We start from the raw sequence: 25,821 nt of genomic DNA, 5'->3' as shown, positions 1-25,821 counted from the left end.
ACCTAAAACATTTTTGCAAAACACATGTATCTACTGAGACCTTCTTGACATTCCAGTTTGTAACTGAATTGTGAAAGTTGTACAATTCAAGACATGTTTTACACTCTCCAGAAGCCTTCACACAGCAGTCATTGCTTGTAAAGCTCTTAACATAGAGCATGGCACAGAGGAAACAGTCAATATTCGTTATTATTAGAATTGTTTGTATAATGCTGGGCTGTGTTAATAATGTTGATGCTGTTTCATATTAACAAACGTTCTGTCTAGGTGTTTGGTTTTGTCCTAATAGATGGACACAACAAAAAGAGGTCATGTCATATTATTTCTGTAATGCAAAAGAAAAACAGATTAATGAAAAACAGAATAGCTCCAGGACCATGGTAAATTTTTCGCTAATTGCAAGAGATAACTTGTTAAATAAAAACCCAAAACTGACTATTTAAAGCTGATTTCCTTCATTCCACATAAAAGAAAACAGAAGCCACAAATGTTAAGTGACATGTGTAAAGCCTACATCTGAATTGATGGTAGAGTCAGGACTTGAACTTAAAATTCTGCCTCTCAGTCAGTGACTTTGACTACAAAATATCCTCTCTTTTGCTTAAAGCCGGACATCATTCTTTGTGCTTTTATTTGATGTATGGGCAGAAGATAAGTAAAAATCATACCAGTGTAACCAGAACTGTTCTCTTTTTACCCGAGGTAAAACAGAGTCAAAATAGCCACCCACCCACAGAGAAGAGATCTAGAAATGTGTGAGTAATTCAAGTCACCTGGTAATATGGGCTCTGCAGGTGTTTGTAACACACACCCTTCACTGGAAAATAGTTTCCTGGTGTTGCATTTAGTCCCAGTGTCATTGCATAAAGAAGGAAATCTCAGACATCAAAGGAAGAAAGAAGATTAAAGGATCCCAGCACTTTAGAAACAAGACATTGTCAGCTCTACTGTTGACTCTCCTGAAATGCTCCACCTTACCCAACCTCACACCAAATGACCAGGAGGGTACACACAGATCTGGTAGGCAGATGTTGAAATATGTGTTCGCTATTTTACAGATTATCATTATACACCCGTATACATAAAGGGAAAGGGCAAAGAAAATGATTTTTGGTTGATGCTAAAACATTGGCATCAACTTTAACAGAGATCTGAAAGAGAAGCGGAAGTCTCGGGCACTTCAATACATTAAGGTGGCTTTTTAATGCATTTAGACTAGGACACTGGCATGAAACCTGACTTGGCTAGTGATTAACTTATATATAATATTATGTACAGTGATAACTTATGTATAACTTATGTATTGTCCATGAAGTAGATCATATAGGTTCTGAACATTTGGAAGTGCTTCAAATAATACCAAAAGAAGCCCTCTTACCTTTGATGTTCAGTAAACTAATTTATTAGACAAACATTTAATAACTACTATATGCCAGGCACTGTGTCAGACCCATGATAGGAGATAATTCTGGTTCTGGCCTACAAAATTACACAGTTCATCAGTTTCCTCAGATGTACTGTGAGAGATACTAAATTCAGGTGGTTAAGTAAAAGGGTCTTTAGAAAGACATTTAATTCTAATCTACATGGCAACTTTTAAGCTGGCAAAATGCTTTCACCTACATGTTTTCATTCCGATGGTGAGTTAACCAAAAAACTGGTGAGGTACAGAAAGTAAGCACCTCCTACAAGCTGACTTTGTTTCAATATATAACCATCCCTGAGTGAGTTAACAAAACCTATAATTAAAGAATAGGAGAATGGGAAATTCATTGTGGTGCAATGGTTCCCAAAATGTGGTCTCTGGATCAGAAATATTAGCATCACTTGGAAACGTAGACTTTCAGGCCCCACACAGACCTACTGAATCAGAGGCTTTGAAGCTGGAACCCTGCAATCTATGGTTTAACATGCCCTCCAGGTGATTCTGATGCACACTAAATTTTGAGAACCTCTGGTCTGGTAGAGAGTTTACAATTAGCAAAACTGGGTTCTGTTTCTAGCCCTAACACTTACTACCTGCATATCATTTGACAGTCTCTGAGTAGGCTCCCTCACCCATAAAACTGAAGTTAATAATGCCCACTCAAACTGCTTAATGGATGCAGAGTTTTATTTAGGAGTGATGGAAATGTTTTGGAACTAAATAGAGCTAGTGGTTGCATGACATTGTGAATGTACAAAATGCCACTGAACAGTTTACTTCAAAATGGTTAATTTGCTGAGTGTGTTGACTCAGGCCTGTAATCCTAGCAACTCGAGAGGCTGAGACAGAAGGATAGCTTGAGGCCAGGAGTTTGAAGCCAGCCTGGGCAACATTTCAAGACCACAGATAGGCATGGTGTGCACCTTGCAGCCCCAGCTACTTGGGAGACTGAGAGGGGAGGATTGCTTGAGCCCAGTAGTTCGAGGTCACAGTGAGCTATGATCATTCCACTGCACTCCAGCCTGGGTGACAGAGCATGTACCCATCTCTTAAAAAGAAAAAAAAAAAAAGATAATTAATCAATTTTTTAAATGCCTACCCAACTCACCTTCCTTATCAGATAAGAAAATATGTACAAAGGCTCTTTGCCAAAGAGAAGGTACTGTACAGATATGAGTTTATGGGAAGGCCGCTCCAAGAGTAACTATTCTTACCTATTTTCATTTTTCCTGAAAAACAGAGAGCTCTGTAATTTCTATTACCCAGACATTTAGGAAGTGTTGCCAAACAATGTGGTATTTTAATAAAAATACTATCATTGCAGTATCTTTCAAGCTGTTGTCACAGGGTACAGTACCTTTCAAGCAGCTGTCACAGGGCACCAACATTGGGCTGAGCAGAGAGGAACACAGGCTGCCGATGTGGTTAGTTACACAGAGTGATGCCACCTTCAGATGCCACACCTCCAGGATGTATATAGATCCAATTCATTCCAAGACCAATAAATAAGTCAGTCAAGGTACTCCATATAATGGAAACTTTTTACCCTGGTCATATTGATTCATTCCCCCGTTTGCCCCCTCCCACTCCAATATAATGGAGTTCCTGTGTGGTCCCCGAAAAGATGGATTGAAAGTAAACACTTTGTCAGCCCTTGATGAGCTGTGACTACCCACAAAAGCAATGGCTTGGTTCTGCCCCCTATAATATGGGTTTTTTGAGGGCAGTGACCATGTTTTAAACATCTTTACCTCTGTTAAAATACCTACATTAGTAGGCCTTTGGTAAATCATCAATGGATCGCAATGGTTTGGAATGCATGTGTTTTCCTGTTGGCTCTTGGGATAATCTGTGCTCTAGGGATTTGAGGAGCAGAAGGTAGAGCAGAAGGTAACTGGACTATTTATGAGCCCAGTTAACTCATGGCTACCTCTGTACAGTGGATTGTGACCATCCAGCTTGTGGAAGCTCAGAGGTTTCTTTACGCTACCAGAGGTCTGTTCAGCCTTGTCACAACCTTATCAGAGGTTGATTTTTCAACCTCTCCAAGGAGAGGATGGAATGAGGAGAGCATTTTGATTCACAGTATCAGGGTGCTGCCTATTATCTATGTGTAGGAACCAAGAGATGTGAGATTATGTCTTCAACTGGCTGCTTCTTGAAGATTAGTTTGGGAGTTCTGTCTATGTTGCAGAGACTCTAGTTTTGTTTTGTTTGTTTGTTTTTTAAGTGGAAGCATCAGATATATGCAAAAGTATAGAGAATAGTATGAGTGAACCCCTATGTGTCAGTTCTATAACCTCAACAATTTTTAACTCATGACTAATCTTGTTTCATCTACACTTTCAACTCATCTTACTTCCCAGGGATCATTTTTAAGGAATTCTGGACATCATATTATTTCACCCATAAATAATTATTTCTTTAAGAGAAAGGAGATTTTTAAAAATAGCTGCAATACTATTATCAAAACTAAAAATTAATCATAATTCCTTAATATTAATATTATTAAATATCCAATAGATAGAATTCTTGAATTCTTACAAATCTGGAAATTACCAAAGACAAGTGATTACAATTAAAATTTGTAATAAAGACCAGCAGTTGGTCTTTATTCATTTGTAAAATGACACATGGATAAAGTGCCTAGGCAAATGGTGAAATCATTTTGTAAAAAGTACATCTGCAAAATATCTGTAGTTTCCAGGAGCCTGTTATTTTCAGGGTCTCCTGAAAATATGTGCAGTTTGTAAAGAAGCTCTAGCAATCATGGCATCTATTAGCAGGAGGAGTCTTTTTGGCTGGTGAGATGGTGAATTTAAGGATCCATGGCTGGCTGTGGTTATGTGTAGAGTTACTGAACTCTAGTGAGAAATGTGAAATGCTCATCTTCACCACACCCAGGTTATGCACCCAAATTCCCAGACAATTTTTGTGTTATTTTCAGCAAAGTTTGTCCTCAATAGAAAACATATTGCTCTATCACTGGAAACACATTTTTGTCTTTGACTGGATATGGTTGAGGACTCAGCAGTGAACCAGCCAGACATCAGGATATGGGTATATATTATTACTCCATCTCTGTACATCCAAACATGTTTTTCTAACCATGAAAGGATCCCACTGCAGACGTGAACAGAACACATGGATGTTAAATAAATTTCTTCCCAGAGCTCTCCAAACATGTGTTGGAAATTTGCAACAGAGAGAGGTAGTTTGTTAATACTTAGGAACCTCATCACTTCAAAGACAAAAAGCTGTATGTACAGATGCTGTTTAATATTACTATTAATTATTATTATATAATCAGTAACTGACTGATTAGTCCTCTAACTGGTTCATTTTGTTAAACTGTGTTTGGAAGGTTCCCAGAAAGCAGGACTGAACTTTTTAGCAAATTTTATGACACTTATTAACATTTCTATATAAGAAAGGCATTCTAATGTTTCTTGGAAGCATCACTTGCAAGTTGTAAATGGTTTTCAATGTGCCATTAATAAAAGTGAGGTTCCAATTCTCTTTACTGTAGGATGAACTGTTTTATTTGAAGAGCCCATTCTTTGCTTTTTCAAAACATCCTACTTAAAATCCTGGGCAAAATTTGATCAGTGTGTATCAGACAGTGCTGTGCTCTAGAAGGGAAGAGGAAGAATGGTGCATGACCATATCCTTATGCTTTTGATCTGTCTGTCCTCAGACAGGAGCCTGACTAGTGCTAGGTTTTATAATAAAAATCACTTCATCCAGTTTTAATGTGGAAACGACCTGAGTTGTTTGTGTGAGTAAAGTTCTGGTGATCTCATTTAAACCTAGAAAATGTTATAGTCAGATGGTAATCCATCCTGTTTGATACCTGCTGTGCCCAGGTGTTGTGGTGTCTTTCTTTTTATAGAACAAGGGAATCCAATTACTCTGGTCTCTAGAGTATACAGCTAGATGTATAAGTCTTAAAAGGACTTAACATTTTCAAATACACAGTGGCATCCCTGTCTGGACTCAAAGCAAGTAGCAAAAATGTAACTTAGGAAATTTAACCTAGAAAGTAGAGTTCTTATTTCTTGCCTCTTTGTCCAGGTAACAGGATTATATCATCTTTCTACAAATATCGCATGTGAACCAAGCTTATGCTGAAGAAAGTATGTACATTTCTGTAAATTATGTAAATTTCTGTAAGGTATTAAACCTGGGATTAGGGTACGAAAAAATATATGGGTGTTTCTAAAACTTTAATAAGCATGGGCATAATGAGAGGAGTTATATGGATGTGTACAAAGGATCGCAGACATTATTTGAAATGAATTTGGTTCAATACCTAGAAGCATTGTCTACATTTCTGATAAAAACGAACATGCCATGAGGTTTCACTAATATAACATAGCTGGTGAGAACCCTGTTTAACTCAATTTGTTTAGGATCATAAACAAGTTAGACATCATATAAATGTTTGGGTGGTGACATTTCATGAGGAAAGCATTTGGCATTTGCAACATGTACTTTACTTGTTGGGTACTGGTTGCTATATTGCTGTGACTAAAGTGTATCAAGAAATTGATCTCCTTAGTACCAACAAGATGTTGAAGTCTGTGCATCCCCAAGATGTTTAAAGGAAGCTATCATGAATTATATTCTTGCTCCTTTTCAATAACACCTCATAGTGATGGTGCTTAACTAGGAACACTATCAGATATGATCCACCAACAGGAAATATATTTACAGACAAGGGCAAAGACAACTTAGAAATAATTATTTAGGATGGAAGTGTCACCAGTGCCATCTGATCCTCAGAAATACCCATTGTCATAGCTCCCACATGCCAATAGGCTTGAAGAATTTTCAGATGATTAGAAAAGGGGTAAAATAGTTACTGCTCTGAATGGCTATTGGGGAATCATTATTGCTGGGGCAGAAACAATGTATGCCACTTAGAAATAGAGAGCCTAATTTTTATCATATATAATTTGTAGATGAAAAATATGATCACTTGTAGAAATGTAATGCAGAACTGATGGTAGTACTTGAAAATGTGGGCTGATGCTTCAACATAAAATACTTGCAGCCAAGTTGCTGACTGCAAAAGTACTCACTAACTAATGTTCTTTCTTCTCAAATACATATAATACCCTTCCCTCTATACTGTGTAGGTTATAAATGGCTTTTGTAGGACTTAAATTTTAAAAATCAATTAAAAAATATCCACAAAGTCAACTCTTTCATTTCAATATTTTCCTTTTTATCATTTCCTGATGGGTTCTTATGTGACTATTTTTGTCAATTTAATGCTATATACTTCCAACCACTGTTGCAAAAAATATCATAATTAATTAGTGGACACATTGTGGAATGGTAAATTATTCCAGGTATAACGTGGCCACTGAAGATACAGAAATGAAAGATGATTTCCTTACTCAAAGAGTATAGATGGGGCAGATGAAGAATTCAACAGAGTGTAATCTACATCATGGTGCAAATAAGCATGTGGTGTCAGCAACGTGCAGGTTAAATGGGACATCAAGCTTATCTGGGGTGGTCAGCCAGCTTGGAAGACTGCTTAAAAGTGAAGTCAGTTGATATAATCTCCAAATGATGAGTTGGAGTTATTCTCACGATGAAGTGAATGGAGGAAGGTGTTCTTGGCAGAGGGAAACTTTGCAAATGCAATGAGTCCTGAAGGAGTGTGGCTGACTAGGGGATGTGCAAGTAGCCCCGTACAGCTGGAGTGTATAATACAAGGCTTGGAGAGGTAGACAGGGAACACAGGGTTTATATAGCATATTAAGAACAAACATGTTTCTGATTAGTCTTATTTGTAATGTAGATTCTTTCTTTGTTTAAAACAAACAAACAAACAAACACCAGGCCAGATTTCATATAGCATACTGTAAATGTAGTTCCAGATACACTTGACTGTTCAATGTGAGGGAAAAAAAAATTGAAAAAAGAATAAGATTACAGATTGAGCCTAGCAAAGTTATATAAAAGCTCTATTAGCCAGTTGGTTAATAAATCTTATTTGTTTTGTTTGCCTAGACTTATTACCCCAAACAGCACTCAAATGATGTGTTATGTATCTCAATCCCTGGGGGGAATTTCTTATCTGAGCTTTCCTTTCTTTTTCACTCTCCCTCCCCAGCTCACTTTTTGAAGCCCCATATCTGCTGCAAAGGCTACTGGAATGGGAGGCCAGATGTAGAGACTCTTAAAAAGAGTCTAGTATATCTGGGGATCCTGAGTAATGAACAAGGGCCAACAAAAGAAGTAGCAGTAATACAGAGGAGTATACTCTTTAAACAGACTAGGAGAACCAGTGGGATGGAGGGAAAGTCACTTAAACCTGGAGACAGGATTTCAGTTTTTATCTGGTAACAAATCTTTCCTCTCTTGCACCATTGAGAATGTACTGGTCACCACACCAAAGCAGATGTACTGGGATGTGGGTGGTGTGGGGGACCAACATTTTCAGTATGTTCTTTTGGGGATTGCTAACACATTGCGTATGTCATCACAAGATGTACCACATTTCTGAGGCTGAGATTTGAACACTAGGGTCACGCAAACCAAAGCATCTATCATCTGGCTTATAATTTCCTCCCTTTCAAATCCTCTAGCAAAGCATTCAAACAGAATATTTTGTTAGAGCCTTTCTCTATACCATGTTGTTCACTAGACATGAATCTCTTTGGCCCTTGTGAGCTGACTTTTCCTTCTTCCACACAATAAAAATTTACATTAGTTTATGGGGGTAGGAGGCTGAGAGGCAAGCCCATGTATGTATTGAGATATTGATTACTTTTTAGAAAAGTATTTTATTTTAATAAATAACATGTGGTCATATTGTTGCTATTATCAGAAATTTAAAATAAAAATTCCCTCCATGCTGGGGCTTTTTAACTAAATAGTCTGGAAAATTTCTGAAATAAATGAATGGCTTTGGCTGTTGTAAAATTCTATCTGTCAAAAAAATAAGCAACTCTTCTAGCAAGATGCTTAACCCTATGATTATGCTGAAACTCTGACACTGCCCAAACTCTCTCAAACATAGTTTGTCCTGAGTTTTGTAACCCAGTACCGATTAGATGGACAATATAGTGTACTTGGGGTGCTTCATTGCATTAACTGCTATGTGAGATCTGCCTTGAAAACTGAACATTCCAAAGAAATGAGAATGTAGCATAGGCATGGAACACATATCCTTACCTATTTCACAGGTTGTGTAAATACAGGCCTGAGATACCTAGAGAAGGAATCAAGCTGGAAAATGGGAAGGCATACAGATAGTAAAAGAACTGATTATGAGATAACTTCCATTTCTTTCTCTTACTAACAGACAAGCTATCTTGTTCAAGGCTCAGGAGTTAAAGTCCCTTATCCTGTTGCAAATATAACTTGCATTTAAGTCCTTCTATGTCTCGGGGAGACATGATGATCTTAACCCAGAACTTATTCCAGAAAAATAAACAGACTTACTGTTTATTTTCTTCCAATGGCAAAGGGAGAAAAAGATCAGTTAGGTAGAGTTCTGTGGTGGAGCTGTGAATCACCTCCCTGTCATGCTTTTTTAACCAAAAGGTTTATCAGTCTATTTAAACTTTATAGTGATCACTATTGAGTAAACCTCTTGCTCAAACTCTCTAGTTAATCATTTGCGGCCAACTTTTTCTCAAGTCATTGCCTCTGCACCAGCACACCAGAGGGATAAAATGCTTCCTGCCTTCTTGTTTATAGGTTCTATATTAAAGTGGGAACATTTTATAATTTTTAAGCAAAATTTTTGTAGCACTTAAAGTATCTCTTTTTAAACAGAAATTAGAAGTCATTTCACCATAGAATGAATATCAAGGATTATATTTTGCTGTGCTTTTTTCTATCTTCCCAACCACGAAAGAACAGTCTTTTAAATTTTATCTGCTTCCCTCAGCTGTTTCTTCAAAAGCAGAATAGAATTTGACTATTGGTCTGGCCTAATTCCTAGAGGAAATGAAAGAGAATTCGACAAGATTAGAAAAGTGTTACTGTTGGAAATTTCTATATTAAATGAAATTAGCCAAGGCAATAAACATTAGCTCAATTAAATAATTGTTGGAACAATGCATTGTGTATGTGTATGTATATTATATGTGTGTGTGTGTATGTATTTGAATGTTACATCGATAGTCTAATTCTGCTATTAAGGTGACATTTCTGAAACAAAACAGACAATTTTTAATAAAGAAACTTCAGTCGGGGTGCTTGATACCTCTTCTAAGAAGCCCTGCCTCTAGGAAAATAACATCTTTCAAGCTCTCTTAGCATGAAACCATAAAGCATAAACTAGCAAGAAGTAAGACATTTCACTTTAATATTGTAGTATTAGTTCCTTTTTAAATTGCATTAATTTTAATAGGTAATACATGCATCTAGTGCAGATTACAAAGTGTTTAAAAGAGTTTACATGTAAAGTAAGTTGTCTCCTTTCCTCTGTTCTCAATCCTGTCTGTTCTCAATAAGCCTGTCTACCTTCCCATGGGTAAACCCTGTTACACACTTTCTGGGCGTATTTCCTGAGATAACTTGAGCTAACTTTATACATACGTGTGTGTGTATGTGTATCTGTGTGTATGCATATATATATATTTTCGTATGTATATATGTATACATATATATGTGTATATATATATTTATATATGTGTATATGTGTGTGTGTGTATATATTTCTGAACCCATAAGTTAAAAATTACTTAAACTTGTATAACATTTAAAACTCACAAGTGTTTACATTTTGGGTGCAGAAATATTCACCAACCTTAACCTGTTCTATAATCATAAAAAAGTATTTTCTAAAAAGCAATTTGAAAGTATGTTTTCTTATCTACCTGAATATAAACTTTTGAATTTTAAATGTCATTTTCATTGGAAAAGAGAAAGGTGATGCTATACAAAGAAAAGCATATAATAAAAGCACACATCATCTATTTATCATGCTTGATATGGGGAAGAAGAGTGTTTTGTAAAGGCCCACAGGATACAAAATATAAAGAAAATGCAAAGTTTGAGCATTGCCAGCAAGACATAGGTGTACACCACATGAGGATATGAAACAATCCAGCCATAATGGGTGTGTTGACAGCTCTGAGTCCACACAGCGTTCCTCCCAAAGTGCACTGGTGTGTTTGTTATGTGTTATTTTACTTTTTCATACAGTTTTAGAAACTCTCAAGCCCACCCCCAAGCACAGTGGCTAAGCACTAGGAGTGAAGATGAACTTTCCTGGAAATTGTTGTTGTCAGTGAGCCTCTCATTTAGACTCATGTTGTTTTCAGGGAACCAATCCTTCACTTAGACCCATGTCTATTTGGAGATAATACTGAGTTGCATTTTATATAGACCAGGCATTGTCAGTATGATATATATGCAGGAGGCATCAGTAATCTTGCAACAGTTCTATATAGCCGTGTTTCCCTATCTTACCATATTGTATCATCACCAGGACGGTATTAGTTAAAAGTATAGATTCGTGGACCCCATCCAGTCTTCTAGAAATAGAATCTCTAGTAGAAGAGTCTGTGAAGCAGTAATTTGTAAAAACAAACAAACAAACAAACAAACAAAAACCAAAAAAAAACCCCATGGAATTTTTATGATTAAGTAAGTATGGAAACACTGCTGAATTCAGAAATTGTAACCATTTTATCATAGAAGAAACTAAGACCCAGTAATTTAGCTAATGGTCCCTCAACCAATCAATTTTGTTTGATTTAAGAAAGCATAAATTGAATTGCAATATAACTTCATATTTTGCCCTACCAGGTTACGAAGTAAAATTAGGTCATGAGATCAGGAAAATTTACAAGGCAACAATGAAAATGTTATACTATAGATGATCAGTTCCAGATTTGGAAGAGACGTTAAGATTTTGCACTTTCTTCCTCTCTTTTGGTTAGGACAATTATACTTACCCAATTACAATTTATAGAGGACTTTATAATTATATATTACTCCCAACCACTGCTATAAAACCTGAGATGCTGCTTTTTCAGCATAGAGTAGAAGTGTTTTGTCCTGTACATTTTAAATGAGTGGGGATGGGTCAAAAACAAACAAAAACAATCAAGAGCCAGGTAAACCTCATAGTTAAGATTTCTCTAGGCGCTGAGACCACATGGAAAAGTTTAACTCTCTCCATTCACCCCATGATCAATATCAGTATTGTACATGCTACAGTTGAGAATGTGGTCTGTGTTCAAAGTAGAGCAATCCCTAGAATTTCTTTTCTGCTTAATGACATACAGAGAACAGGGAGGAGCAACCAAAGTTAAAGAGGACCCTGCCTTCCTTTGATAGAGTTACTGTTTCTTTGGATTTAAATGAGGCTTTCTGAATACATTGGAGAGGCTAATGGCCCACTAGAAGAAATCCATCATTTCTAATTTAGAATTCAGATAGGTTTAGGAGATACTCTTTTATCTCTGAACTTTTGTGTCAAAAACCAACTTGCTAACCACCCTAGCCTTAAAATGAATATGTGTAAAAGGTATTGAAATATTTTCCATGGGGTGTAGAGCATGAGTTGTTCTAATAAAATCAATGTCCAGATCCTCAGCTTCCAAATTTTTTCTTAAAATTCTCAAGGAATATGCCTGGGTTTACATTAACTTTTTTGCCATTTTATATGGTGAAAAAAGGCAAAACCTTCATGCATTCCAAATCTCAATAGACTGCATTAGTCAAAGGTACAAAAACATTTTTAGGTGACAAATAAGTAAAATTTGGAATTTTGATTGGAACAAAGATATGTTTAATGACTGATCAGGGCATCTTAAACTCACAAAGGTACTTTCTTTCTTTGTCTTATATTTATTTTTTTAAAAGTGAAACTTGGCCCCAGTTGGAAATTCTGTATGCAGAACATTCCAAATAGTTGCGATGACTTGTATATTTTACAATCTAACTGAAGGTTTTTCAGATTATGTAATTTTTCAAGAGAAAATGCCCATGAGTAAATACGTTGTGATTAATTTCAGGATCAGTATGCTTTGATTAATACAATAGTCAGAAGTTATTTTATTAATCATGTCAAATTACTGCAAATTTTATCTTAGAAAATGTTTAATGATTAATAAAGTAGCCAAAAGTTATTTTATTAAATCATATCAAATTACTGCAAATTTTATCTTAGAAAATGTTTAACATTATATTTCATATTAATAAAACAAACACACTCCAAAAAATTTTACGTGTCAAATGTATTGAAGGATATATGTTTTTTTCAAAATTATTTTAGGGGTAACAGACAAAACATTTGCACATTGCAGAACTAGTAGTTTCTGGATCATAGTTGGTGTTCAATAAATAAACGCTGAATAAATATTGATTGAATACTGAATAAATACCCAAGCAGCTGCCTTAACGAACCTGTAACTACACATGCAGGACATCATGTAACATCTGAACTTTTCCCCTTAAATTTAATATAGCTCAATCCCCCTGGCCTGATGTTCATGAATCTTCAAAGACGCATCTAGTACACCCTTATCCCCTAGAGGTAATAGGAGACAAAGTGAAAGATGAGATTGCACAGCCTTTGGCAGATAGTGTACAACACCACACAGCCAGATTGACATATAAGTCCCTACACCTCCTGCAGTTGCACTTCAGTGTTTGATTTTGAAATGACCACCTGAAGGGTAGTGTACCCTGCCTGTTTGTGGAAATACAGCTCTATCATGTAGAATATCATGATGAGGAAAATTAATCTTTTCTCTAAGGACTCACGGCAAGCCAGTCCGATCAGGTTTCCCAAATGTAATTGCCAGTCTTCTGCTGTGCTCTCAGAGACCCCAGATATATTCTCATCCCCAGTTCTTTGCTGCTACCTCCATCTATCCACTAGTCTCAAATATTTTTCATTCCCACAGCTGGGTCGTCCCCTGCAGGCTTTCTTCTGCCTGCCTAGCTGATGATGTTTTTCTGGCTCCAGAAAACTTCTGAGATGGTTACAAACAGTGCTTGTGGGGACAAAGGATTGTCCTGATTAAAATAACAAAAAAACTAGGACGGTCTTGCAAGAATCCGGATGGGTGGCCGTCCCGCATGAACACTGTGATGTTTCTCCCTTCTTTTCTTCCTCTCATCATTAAATAAGGCCAATATTATTATTTTGAAAACTTAGGAGTTAAACTAAGGTATTAGTTGTAGTCAAAGGTTTATTCAATGATTGGTACTACTGAGATACCTATAACACTTTTTCTCCTTTCATTGTTCTTAGGGATCTGATTACTTCATTGTTGTATTTTCATGTTCAAAGGGATAGGCAAGTGAAAATTAATTCAACCCTAAATGTAAGTCTCGAGTTAATGGGCCTTTTCTTCCTGCAGTTTTGAGAAGACTTTGGGGGAAGAGAGACTCAATTATTTCAAATAAGATTGAGTGACTACATTTTATTTTACTTGTGTTCATTAGAATATTATGTAATTATCATTACTTTCATGATGGACTTTTGCTCATAACTCTGATTTACATTGAGTTTAAATGAACATAAAACTGTGCTCAAGAAATAGAATGAGAAAATACTGTTTACAGCTTTGTCAGTGTTTTCTGCCAGTATTCTGTTTTTCCAACAGCTGCAGTAGGACATGCTGTTGGTATTCAGAGGCTTCTAGAAAGAGATGTGGCCAAGTATATTTTTCTAATCTCTAACTTCAGCACAAAGGTCACCACTCAGTCACCTTGTTGATGTGTCCATTACACTCTCACTATTAATCGCTCTTAGTGATGATACCTGAGGCCTGAACGCCAGGGAAGAACTCAAGATCCCTAAGTTCTCTGCCACTGAGCACACGTTACTGATTTCTAGCAGTTACTTAAACTCTCTTCACTTTACTGCTAAAGTTTTAGGTAATGATTCTAAATTTGTACAGAGGAAATAGACTTTAAAAAATATTTTATGCTAAAACGAAATACCAATTTCCGATAGATTTTATTTTCAAAATGTGTCCAATATGTGTATTCTTCTTCTAGTTCTTCTCATGGTTGTAATAATAAGTAACACTGCTATTTGTGGAAATCACTCTATTTTTAGCCTAGAAAGGGGGTTGCAGAAAATGTCTTTGTTTTTTGGCCTAATCACTGACAGTTCCCATGTATTCTGAATTTATGGCCAATCATCTGCTATTATTAGGTGTCCTGAATTAATTCATCTCCTAATTGTAACTGATGCAATAATGAATGATTCTGCATGAAACTAAATATTCCTGGATGCTCATAAGCTGAATTTATGATTCAATTGTGGAGCATTTTAGCACGTGATAGGTGTAGTAGAGTCCTTCCCTAATTCTTTCACTTGATTTCCAGTCTTCCACAAAATCATTGCTCCTCAGACAAAAAGGAAAAGTTATCTATTCTGTTCACCTAAAGTCCAAGTAATCAAAGAGCCATGAGAATGCACTATTAACAATTGGCATAGCAAGTAAAACAAAAATCAGCCCTTTAATTCACCTTTAAAATAAGCACCAGGTAAGCATATTATTGATTTCGTTAAATGGAAACTTAGACTAAGGTATTCAAGCCCATTTTTTGCTTGTCACCAAACCATCATCAAATGAGACTAGGCAACAGCCTTTGGAGGCCAAAGTAAATGGAAAATAAAGATTATCCATGTGAAAGTTTCTGAATGGCACTTTAATTAATGTATATAATTCCCTCCAGCCGTCCTTTCATTGCCACAGTCACTTCTTCAGGGTCCTCCACAACTACTGTTAACCCTCTATCCCTCTCTCTCTCTCTCTTTCACCAATGATATCATTTCCAGAAACTTTAGAGGAGCTAATGTAGGGAAAAAACCAATGGCATCTGGCAACTGCAGAACCCTCATACTTCAGTAGAAAATGCCTTCTTTAAAACTCTTTACTAAAATGTAATGCATTATGCTTAGTAAGACATGAGAATTGTTATTAATGGGTTAGAACCATATTATTTCATGTTTTATGTTTTCTTGCTAGAAGTTATCACAAGGGAAGCTTTATGGTTGAAAAAATCTGGGCTAAGGGAAATTGATTTCAGAGGGCAAGGCATGCCCCCAAATATCACTTGCTTTCCCTATACTCTTCTTCAATCTATTTAATCCCCTCTTGATTGTATTCATATATAAAAACTGTGTATTGGATCCAGGAGTTACATAAGCATATTAGAAGCTGTGTAACATAACTTTACTTTTCAATTATTAAAAAATTTATTTTTAAAATTTCCAAATAATGCCTCCTAGTATTTATGTTCTGAGATTCACTTCCAAGTATAAGTTCCCAATATATATAACCTTGTATAGTTAAGCATTTTTTGGCATAATTTCTCTGCCTGTGTCATTTTTACTTCAAGTTAATTAAAAGACATATTGGAGCATAATAAAACTATGTATCTTCTAATTACTTTCTATTTTTGACAAAATGAGGTTCCCTCTTTAAAAATTAAATTATGATAATTTTACTGTAATCCCATTCAAATAAAAGGCTACTGTGCATCTCATTTTTTCTAATGTCATCTGCATCAGATATTTGTCATTTTAATATTTTCCAGTTCCTGTCAACTGAGAATGGAAAGATGGTGATGCGCCATTCACAATTTTTTTTTGCATACACTGCGACTTTTACCAAATGACCAGAAAATAAACAACTATCAATAACAGCTAATAAATAAAATAGTGTATCCTGTGGACTATTTTGGGGGGATGAAATCCAGGATTATCCTATACTCAGAATTGCTTGAGGATTTGTTATTTGAGTTGTAAACAGCACATGATGTTTTATGTGGCACATGTTTATTTCCGTTGAAAGAGCATGTCCTCTTTTTGAGGAAGGAAAGAAACTTGTAACATCAAATGTTTCTTGCAAAACAATTTGATGAAATAAATGTAAATGAATCAGAAGCATGTGAATTGTATTTCATTAAAATTAATGGGTTTAAATGTGAAGGGGGTAAAATGCTTGGGGGAAAGAGTGTGGTAAGGCGGGAAGGGACATTTGTTTTGTTTTCATCAGTCTTGGATTCTTTAAAAATGGCTTAATAGTCTGAATTTCATCTCATTAAGATTCTCTTAAGCCTAATGGTGGAGTTACAGAGTGGGACAATAAAATGCAAATTTATTTTATAGCTTTATGTGGTTCCAGTTATAAAGCACGCATCAAACATTGCCACTATGCAGTCCTTCAAAATCACTTTCAATTTGAAGTTGGTGGTTTTTCTATATAATTCTTTTAACGGTAAACAAGAAACTGTAATGATGCTAAAATACATGTTTTATCTCTCAGACTCACACATAAATTTCACATTTCCTTTTTCTAACTGAAGATGATCTGATCTAAATGGAAAACATGTGAGAGCTGAATGTGTATGTGTAGACATATATGCAGGAGATGGGCAGGAGGAGAAGACACTGGAAGAAAGGGAAAGAGTAAAAGAAAGAAAAGGAAAAAAAGACATGATCAATGCAGGCCAAGCTATGCCATCAAACCTAATTCATAAGTAAAGCAGTGAAATCTCACTAAGTATTTGCGAGCCATAAACATTTTATCCCATAGTTTATGTTCAAATTATTTATGCTTGCTTAAAAAGAAATACATAGCTTATTTTATATTTTGTATTTTCATTTAAAAAATCATCTATTACTCTGAAAACAAGAAAAAAATCAACTTCAAAAAAGAAAAAAGGTTTACAAATGAGTCTCCCTGCCTCAAAATCTGAGTAATTTGATGTGGGTTATGACATTTTAGTTTCTCAACTCCCAGTCTCTGAACACAGGGACATTTTTAATGTTCCAAATACTTCCGAGAGGCGGGGGGTACACAAATGGGTATATATGTATGTATAACCCCCAAAATCTTCGTTTTCCTAAACTCTGACCACCTTCTGTATTTTACATGTATTTTTTATTTTTTTATTTTATTTTTTTATTATACTTTAAGTTCTAGGGTACATGTGCATAACATGCAGGTTGGTTACATATGTATACTTGTGCCATGTTGGTGTGCTGAACCCATCAACTCGTCAGCACCCATCAACTCGTTATTTACATCAGGTATAACTCCCAGTGCAATCCCTCCCCCCTCCCCCCCCCCCCCCGTGATAGGCCCCGGTGTGTGATGTTCCCCTTCCCGAGTCCATGTGATCTCATTGCTCAGTTCCCACCTATGAGTGAGAACATGCGGTGTTTGCTTTTCTGTTCTTGCGATAGTTTGCTGAGAATGATGGTTTCCAGCTGCATCCATGTCCCTACAAAGGACACAAACTCATCCTTTTTTATGGCCACATAGTATTCCATGTTGTATATGTGCCACATTTTCTTAATCCAGTCTGTCACTGGTGGAGGTTTGGGTTGATTCCAAGTCTTTGCTATTGTGAATAGTGCCGCAATAAACATATGTGTGCATGTGTCTTTATAGCAGCATGATTTATAATCCTTTGGGTATATACCCAGTAATGGGATGGCTGGGAAACCCTAGAAGAAAACCTAGGTAATACCATTCAGGACATAGGCATGGGCAAGGACTTCATGTCTAAAACACCAAAAGCAACGGCAACAAAAGCCAAAATTGACAAATGGGATCTAATTAAACTAAAGAGCTTCTGCACAGCAAAAGAAACTACCATCAGAGTGAACAGGCAACCTACAGAATGGGAGAAAATTTTTGCAATCTACTCATCTGACAAAGGGCTAATAGCCAGAACCTACAAAGAACTCAAACAAATTTACAAGAAAAAAACAAACAACCCCATCAAAAAGTGGGCAAAGGATATGAATAGACATTTCTCAAAAGAGGACATTCATACAGCCAACAGACACATGAAAAAATGCTCATCATCACTGGCAATCAGAGAAATGCAAATCAAAACCACAATGAGATACCATCTCACACCAGTTAGAATGGCAATCATTAAAAAGTCAGGAAACAACAGGTGCTGGAGAGGATGTGGAGAAATAGCAACAGTTTTACACTGTTGGTGGGATTGTAAACTAGTTCAACCATTATGGAAAACAGTATGGCAATTCCTCAAGGATCTAGAACTAGAAGTACATGTATTTTTTTAAGACAATATATGACACTGCTGAAGTAGCCTTCTGGACATACAACTAGGTAGAGAAATGTGTGAACAGAGGTTCTTTACAACTGAAGGCGTAGCAGACTGTGGGGCTATTTCAGGTCTGTAAGGAGTCTGCTTTTGTGCTTCCTGGGAATATAATGATATGACTGGATCTTAGCATCTCTCTGGCTGCTGGGAGCTCTACTGCTGCTTATCAACATGTTTGGAATGAGGATCCTGTTCCTTAGTGTCTTTGTGTCAAATAATTCACTGTCTCAAACTGTTCTGGAAATGTTTCTCCTCCTTGCTTTTATAGTTAGGAACTGAAAGGATTCACTTTTAAAGTATTTGTTTCATAATTGGGCAGGAGATACGTTTTGGCTTCTAGCATAGCCCTCTGTTGTTTTATTTAACATTTCTCTCATCGTTCTTTAACAGCTGAAAAAAATCGAGTGGCGAAGATGACTGTGTCATTTGTACCTTACAATAGCATTAATGCAATAATTACAACTGCTCTGGAGACCCCAAAGTCACTCATAAGGGTTCTATGCATCAATAAAAGTCTAAATTCTAACTCTAGAGTTGTGTCAATGAAAATAGACGAACAGCTTCAGCTTTATCTTTGTCATCAACAATAGATATTTATAAGGTCCTCAGTTAAGTGTCACTACTTAGGATCTAGCTTCAGAACATTATGATGATGGTATAGTTCCTTCCAGGTGAGATAGATCGTGATTTATTTTCTATCATGATTTGCTATAGTAATGTTTCATAAGAGAAACAGGATCTAATCCTTTACTTTTGGTGTTGTTCCACTTGATGACAGGCCTATCCTTGTAGCAGTGATAAGGAGTGTGAAGTTGGGAGGTATTGCCACAGTCCCCACCAAGGATCATCAGCCTGCATGGTGTGTCGGAGAAAAAAGAAGCGCTGCCACCGAGATGGCATGTGCTGCCCCGGTACCCGCTGCAATAACGGTAAAAGATCTCACTAAGTGTTCATGGGCCTCTTTCTTCTCATCATAGTAAGCCTGTCTCTTGAGTCAGGCTATCTTCTCCTTACTCGGACTCCTGAAATATAAGGAGCCTGGTAGAATTGGTTTAGGTAGTGCAAGATTACCTGAATTTCCTCCCCAAATCTTATTTTTCCTAGACTCTGGTTACTTTCTATATTGTATGACCTGTGCTGATCTAGAATATTGCCATGTTGAAGTGTTACATATAAACAGCAAGGCGTTCTATTCCAGTAAACACATAAGTGAATGCATGTAAAAGAACCAAAGACAGAAACTTGATATGATTTAGTAATGCAGTTGTAAATATCTATTCCAGTTTTGTACTTTGGGTTTAGTCAAGATGTTCTGTAGCTCAGTCTTATGGTAGTAGAGTGATTGGTTCCTCCAAAGAGAGACACAAGATTTTACTCCCCAACCTGGCTTCATCCAATATCAATGAATTCATAGGCAGACAATTCAGCAATAATGATGAAATGGATCACAGACAAGATGTGGCAAAAACATTAAATAATTGCAGAAGGTAATTAGAAATATATACTTAATCATATAAAACAACATAATCAGGCTCATATTCTCATGCCTATTCCTGACCTCTGGGTGTAGACCTATTGTGAATCTCTTGCACAGGAGGTGAAGGGAAGAAGAAGACCTTATACCATTAGAGAAGTTTACAGTGTAAACTAAGATTATGTTGTTAATTAATAAAGGAATCTGGATCCAGAGGGTGAATGTCTGATCAGATTATTTAAAAATACTAATAGCTAACATTGATTCTTCACATATATTCACAATAACTTTGTGAATATATAAAATTATGCTTTTATTCCCAGTTTTGTCCAAGGTCACTTAGTCTTGAGAGAGACAAAATTCATACCAAGGAAGTCTCACTTTAGGGCCAAAGTATGCTCAGTCTCAATAAACAAGTAAATGAATGAATGGGTGGTTAGATAGATAGATAGAGAAATGGCTTCATATTTCACATCAAGAGAGTACGTGGATAAGTCTCACATTTCTTAGAATTGAATTAGTCTAACTGATTATGTGATCACCTCCAGGTATCTGTATCCCAGTTACTGAAAGCATCTTAACCCCTCACATCCCAGCTCTGGATGGCACTCGGCACAGAGATCGAAACCACGGTCATTACTCAAACCATGACTTGGGATGGCAGAATTTAGGAAGACCACACACTAAGATGTCACATATAAAAGGTAGGGATATCTGTAGTTGTGGGTTTTTTAAAAATAAATAAATAGAAGAAAAATATAGATAATTAATTCCATTGGTTTTAGAAAAACAATACAAGGAAGGTTCTTTAATCCTAGCTAGTCATTAAACTTGTTATTCAGGTGGCAAAAAATGGAAACAGATCATAATGGATTTATGTGATTAGAGGCATAGCCAATCGGTACCAACCAATACTTTTCATTATAAATGGTAACAACATAGAAGATAGTATAAGTGAAAATATTTTATGTGCTTCTGATTGCAAAATAGAATTTTTTTTTTCTGAAGTGTCAGGGTAACATCTATTATTGGTCATCATTTCTGCAGGGCATGAAGGAGACCCCTGCCTACGATCATCAGACTGCATCGAAGGGTTTTGCTGTGCTCGTCATTTCTGGACCAAAATCTGCAAACCGGTACTCCATCAGGGGGAAGTCTGTACCAAACAACGCAAGAAGGGCTCTCATGGGCTGGAAATTTTCCAGCGGTGCGACTGTGCGAAGGGCCTGTCTTGCAAAGTATGGAAAGATGCCACCTACTCCTCCAAAGCCAGACTCCATGTGTGTCAGAAAATTTGATCACCATTGAGGAACATCATCAATTGCAGACTGTGAATTTGTGTATTTAATGCATTATAGCATGGTGGAAAATAAGGTTCAGATGCAGAAGAATGGCTAAAATAAGAAATGTGATAAGAATGCAGATCACAAAAAGAGAGAAAGAAAACATGAACTGAATAGATTAGAATAGGTGACAAATGCAGTGCAGCCAGTGTTTCCATTATGCAACTTGTCTATGTAAATAATGTACACATTTGTGGAAAATGCTATTATTAGAGAAAAAGCACACAGTGGAAATTACTGACGAGTAGCATGTGACTTTCCAAGGTTTAGGTTGTGCTGGAGGAGAGGTTTCCTTCAGATTGCTGATTGCTTATACAAATAACCTACATGCCAGATTTCTATTCAAAGTTAGAGTTTAACAAAATACTCCTAGAATAACTTGTTATACAATAGGTTCTAAAAATAAAATTGCTAAACAAGAAATGAAAACATGGAGCATAGTTAATTTACAACAGAATATTACCTTTTAATTTGTAACACTACTTCTGCTGTTCAATCAAGAGTCTTGGTAGACAAGAAAAAAATCAGTCAGTATTTCCAAATAATTGCAAAATAATTGCCAGTTGTTTATGAAGGCCTTTAGGAAGACAAATAAATAACAAACAGCCACAAAAACATTTTTTCAAAATTTTAGTTTTACCTGTAATTAATAAGAACTGATATAAGACAAAAACAATTCCTTCAGATTCTGTGGAATGACAGTATATCTCTCTATCCTATGTGATTCCTATTCTGAATGCATTTTAGTTTCCAAACTATACCCACAAATTGTGACTAGTAAAATACTTGCACAGAGCAGAATTTTCACAGATGACAAAAAAAATTAAAGATGTCCAATATATGTGGGAAACCAGCTAACAGAGAGATCATTATTTCTTAAAGATTTGCCATAACCTATGTTTTGATAGAACTAGATTGTTAAATACACGTATTCATACATACTCTGTGGCAATAGAGAGTTGAGCTGGATCTGTACTGCACTGGCGCAAGCAAGAAAATTGGGAAAACATTTTCGTTTGTTCAGGTTTTGGCAACACATAATTCATATGTCTGAGGCACAAGTTGACTATTCATCTTTGAAACCAGGGGATGCACAGTCTCAGTGAAGAGCTACATGGGATTTGCTATCACAATATTTACTACACAAATGAATTCAGTGTGAGGTCATGTGTCCATACTACCCTCAAATTATTTATTTTACAGTGCTGAGATCCTCAAATAATCTCAATTTCAGGAGGTTTCACAAATGGACTCCTGAAGTAGACAGAGTAGTGAGGTTCCATTGCCCTCTATAAGCTTCTGACTGGCCAATGGCATCATCCAATTTTCTTCCCAAACCTCTGCAGCATCTGCTTTATTGCCAAAGGGCTAGTTTCTGTTTTCTGCAGCCATTGCAGTTAAAAAATATAAGTAAGATAACTTGTAAAATCTGCATATTGCTAATCTCTAGACACCACAGTTTCTAAATTCTTTGAAACCACTTTACTACTTTTTTTACTTAACTCAGTTCTAAATATTTTGTCTAGAGCACAATAGAATAAAAGGTTATCTTATAGTCGTGACTTTAAACTTTTGTAGACCACAATTCACTTTTTAGTTTTCTTTTACTTAAATCCCATCTGCAGTCTCAAATTTAAGTCCTCCCAGTAGAAACTGAGTTTGAGCCTGTATATCTATTAAAAATTTCAGCTTCCCACATATATTTACTAAGATGATTAAGATTTACATTTTCTGCACAGGTCTGCAAAAACAAAAATTATAAATTAGTCTATCCAAGAACCAAAGTTTGTATAAACAGGTTGCTATAAGCTTGGTGAAATGAAAATGGAACATTTCAGTCAAACATTTCCTATGTAACAATTATTATATTTACAATTTGGTTTCTGCAATATTTTTCTTATGTTCACCCTTTTTAAAATTATTATTTGAAGTAATTTATTTACAGGAAATGTTAATGAGATGTATTTTCTTATAGAGATATTTCTTACAGAAAGCTTTGTAGCAGAATATATTTGCAGCTGTTGACTTTGTAATTTAGGAAAAATGTATAATAAGATAAAATATATTAAATTTTTCTCCTCTAAAAACTGAATTCAAAGTTCCTTGTGTTTTGCCTACGGGAAGAATTTTCATAGACTCATACTTTCTGAGAGTTCAACTGAACTTGGTCTGATTTTGAGGACTGGGTGTGAATCATTTGGAGGACATCAGCATGAGATAACTCAGAGCAGTTTACTATTACAAAAGGTAGTTTATTTCATGGCAGTTGAGCTGTAATTGTTAGAGAGTTGTTTCCTTTTTTTTTGTTTGTTTTTTTGTTTTTGTCAAACCAAAATATTCCACCTTATGATTTACACCATTTAGTCATACTTTGCCTTCTGAAAAAACTTGGAACAAGAAAGTGCTCTTCACAATTTCTTCAGAATACTATAAGACAGGTAACATATGCCCCATAATCTTCTCCCTAAGCTAAAGTTTTCCAAAATGGAAATACTATTATGCTTAGAGTATTGGTTCATTTCTACATGAACCAATGAACGTGAGCTACACGATGCCTTTTTCTGTGTTTGGAGAGAAACTGAGTGAAATCAAATCCACTTCCTGGGAAGCGAGTGTTTCCTCTGCTTCCTGAACTGGAGATAATAGGAGTGTTTTGAGGAATAGTGTTCACTAAGTATGAGACCAGGGATGGCTACAAAAGCCCATGTTGTATTAGACATCAGAATGGGCTGCAAATGTGGATAATAAACATTCTGTCACATAGTGAATGAATTAAATGTAGCTATGGTTCCTTCATGAAGCTAAAACAGTCCCACAGCTAGAAGTTAGAGTTAAAAATACTTTAAGCATTGCTGAAATATTTGCCACAATATGTTAATTAGTCATTTAAAGATATTCTTAAATCATTGGCCATTTCTTCCAATGAGAATATTTATATTTTCTAGTTAAAGTGTGTTTTTGGCTATAATAATCATATGGGAGACCTTTTCCTTTTCTATTTTGCTCAGTGAGATGCTCTGAGAACTGACAAATTTTCCTGACTTTTTTACTTTATTTTATTTTATTTTATTTTATTTTTTTTAGTTAAGAAACAAAATACCCTTAAGTAGCCTTAGTATTTTAGGGGAAAACATTCGGTTACACTTTTGTAAATGTAATTGTAGCCTTAGGATTTTAGGGGAAAGCAATCAATTATAATTGTCTTCACTCAAAATCAGGCCAGTTGAAAACCAGATTTTTTTAAAAAACAAGCAGATGAAAGATTACTCATTGCTGGTGAAGTTAATATTGGAAAATGTAGCTTGTACCTATGAGCAAGAAGACTTTCTAACACTAAACACCAGAAATAGATTCTGTGCCCATTCACATTCAATACCAGGCTATATCAGTTCCATCTTATGGGAGCAGCCCTATAAAATTTATAATATGGATGGGCGGAACAGAATGACATGCCTCCTTCTCGGGTTAACACCAAAGATGAAGGGGATGGAAAAAGGGCTGAACTATGCATTTCTCATTCAAAAATCTCATCCAAAATTTTCCAAAACTGGACAATTTGTACTACATGAAAGGAGTGAGTGAGGGGTGGAGTGAGACAAAGATGATCATTCCATGCCACATCAAATTCACTTTAAAGATTGGGAAAGAAGAATCCCTCCTCATAGCCTTCCCCAGATCTTTATATTTTTAACCCATTGTGCATACCATTTGTCTATGGTGAAGATATGAGTTTTAGCCAAAATCTGACTTGCTACCTCCTAGGGGAAGTCCCTGATGAAGTCATTTTCCTAATGACAATCATTCCTTCTTTATGGATCCTTTCAGGATATGGTGTGGTGGGAAATTTAGCTTTTGTCCCCAAGAGCTTGCAAAATGTTTGAAAATAATACATTAACTAAATAAACTTCAAGATCACTCTATATCCAGGACTAGAAAATAATTATTTATTCTTTTTACTGTCCCAAATTATATCCATCATGTCATCTAACACAGTCTATTAGAGATTGTGCAGTGAGACTAAATGATACATTGAGTATATGATAATAAAATATGTAAAAGCATTTCAATAATAAAATTCTAACAATGCAGAGATGTCTCACCTTTGAATATAAGTCTTCTTTCATTGAAAATTTCTTAGGGAGAAAGTAAAGGACAAAAATTAAATCCTCTTGCATGTTAAAGTCAAAATAACTTGAAGTTCAAAAGAATTAAAGTCTGCAATTATTATCTTTCTCTTTAGGATAAGGAGTCCAAAGAAATCAAAGTTTAAAATCTTCAGGTTAATAGTTAAATTTTTCTTCTTTATTTTATGTTTTGCTCTGTCTCAGCCATAGGGTTTCCAGATGCCTGGGTGAACTAAAACTTCTTCAGCAGCTATGGCCTGACTAGTTTCTCACTAGAATGACTGCTGGTTCAGAAGATTTATTAGTTTGACAACAATCTCTGATGCAGCTCACCTTTACTAAAGTCCAGTAAATTATTAT

At 35.8% G+C, this 25,821-nt stretch overlaps 1 protein-coding gene across 1 annotated transcript in view; it reads left to right on the top strand.

The window, feature by feature from the left end:
- DKK2 (dickkopf WNT signaling pathway inhibitor 2) overlaps positions 1-23,424 on the top strand; it is a 107,812-nt gene extending 84,388 nt beyond the window's left edge. The window contains exons 2-4 of the mRNA XM_005555625.5: positions 19,299-19,449; positions 20,543-20,698; positions 21,042-23,424. Of these exons, the coding sequence (XP_005555682.2) occupies positions 19,299-19,449; positions 20,543-20,698; positions 21,042-21,292 (558 nt within the window). The 3' untranslated portion in view covers positions 21,293-23,424. The remainder of the gene's footprint in view (positions 1-19,298; positions 19,450-20,542; positions 20,699-21,041) is intronic.
- The last annotated feature ends 2,397 nt before the right edge of the window (positions 23,425-25,821 follow it).

This window comes from Macaca fascicularis, chromosome 5 (assembly GCF_037993035.2).
Source record: "Macaca fascicularis isolate 582-1 chromosome 5, T2T-MFA8v1.1".
NCBI lineage: Eukaryota > Metazoa > Chordata > Mammalia > Primates > Cercopithecidae > Macaca > Macaca fascicularis.
This window is presented reverse-complemented; position numbering and strand designations above follow the sequence as displayed.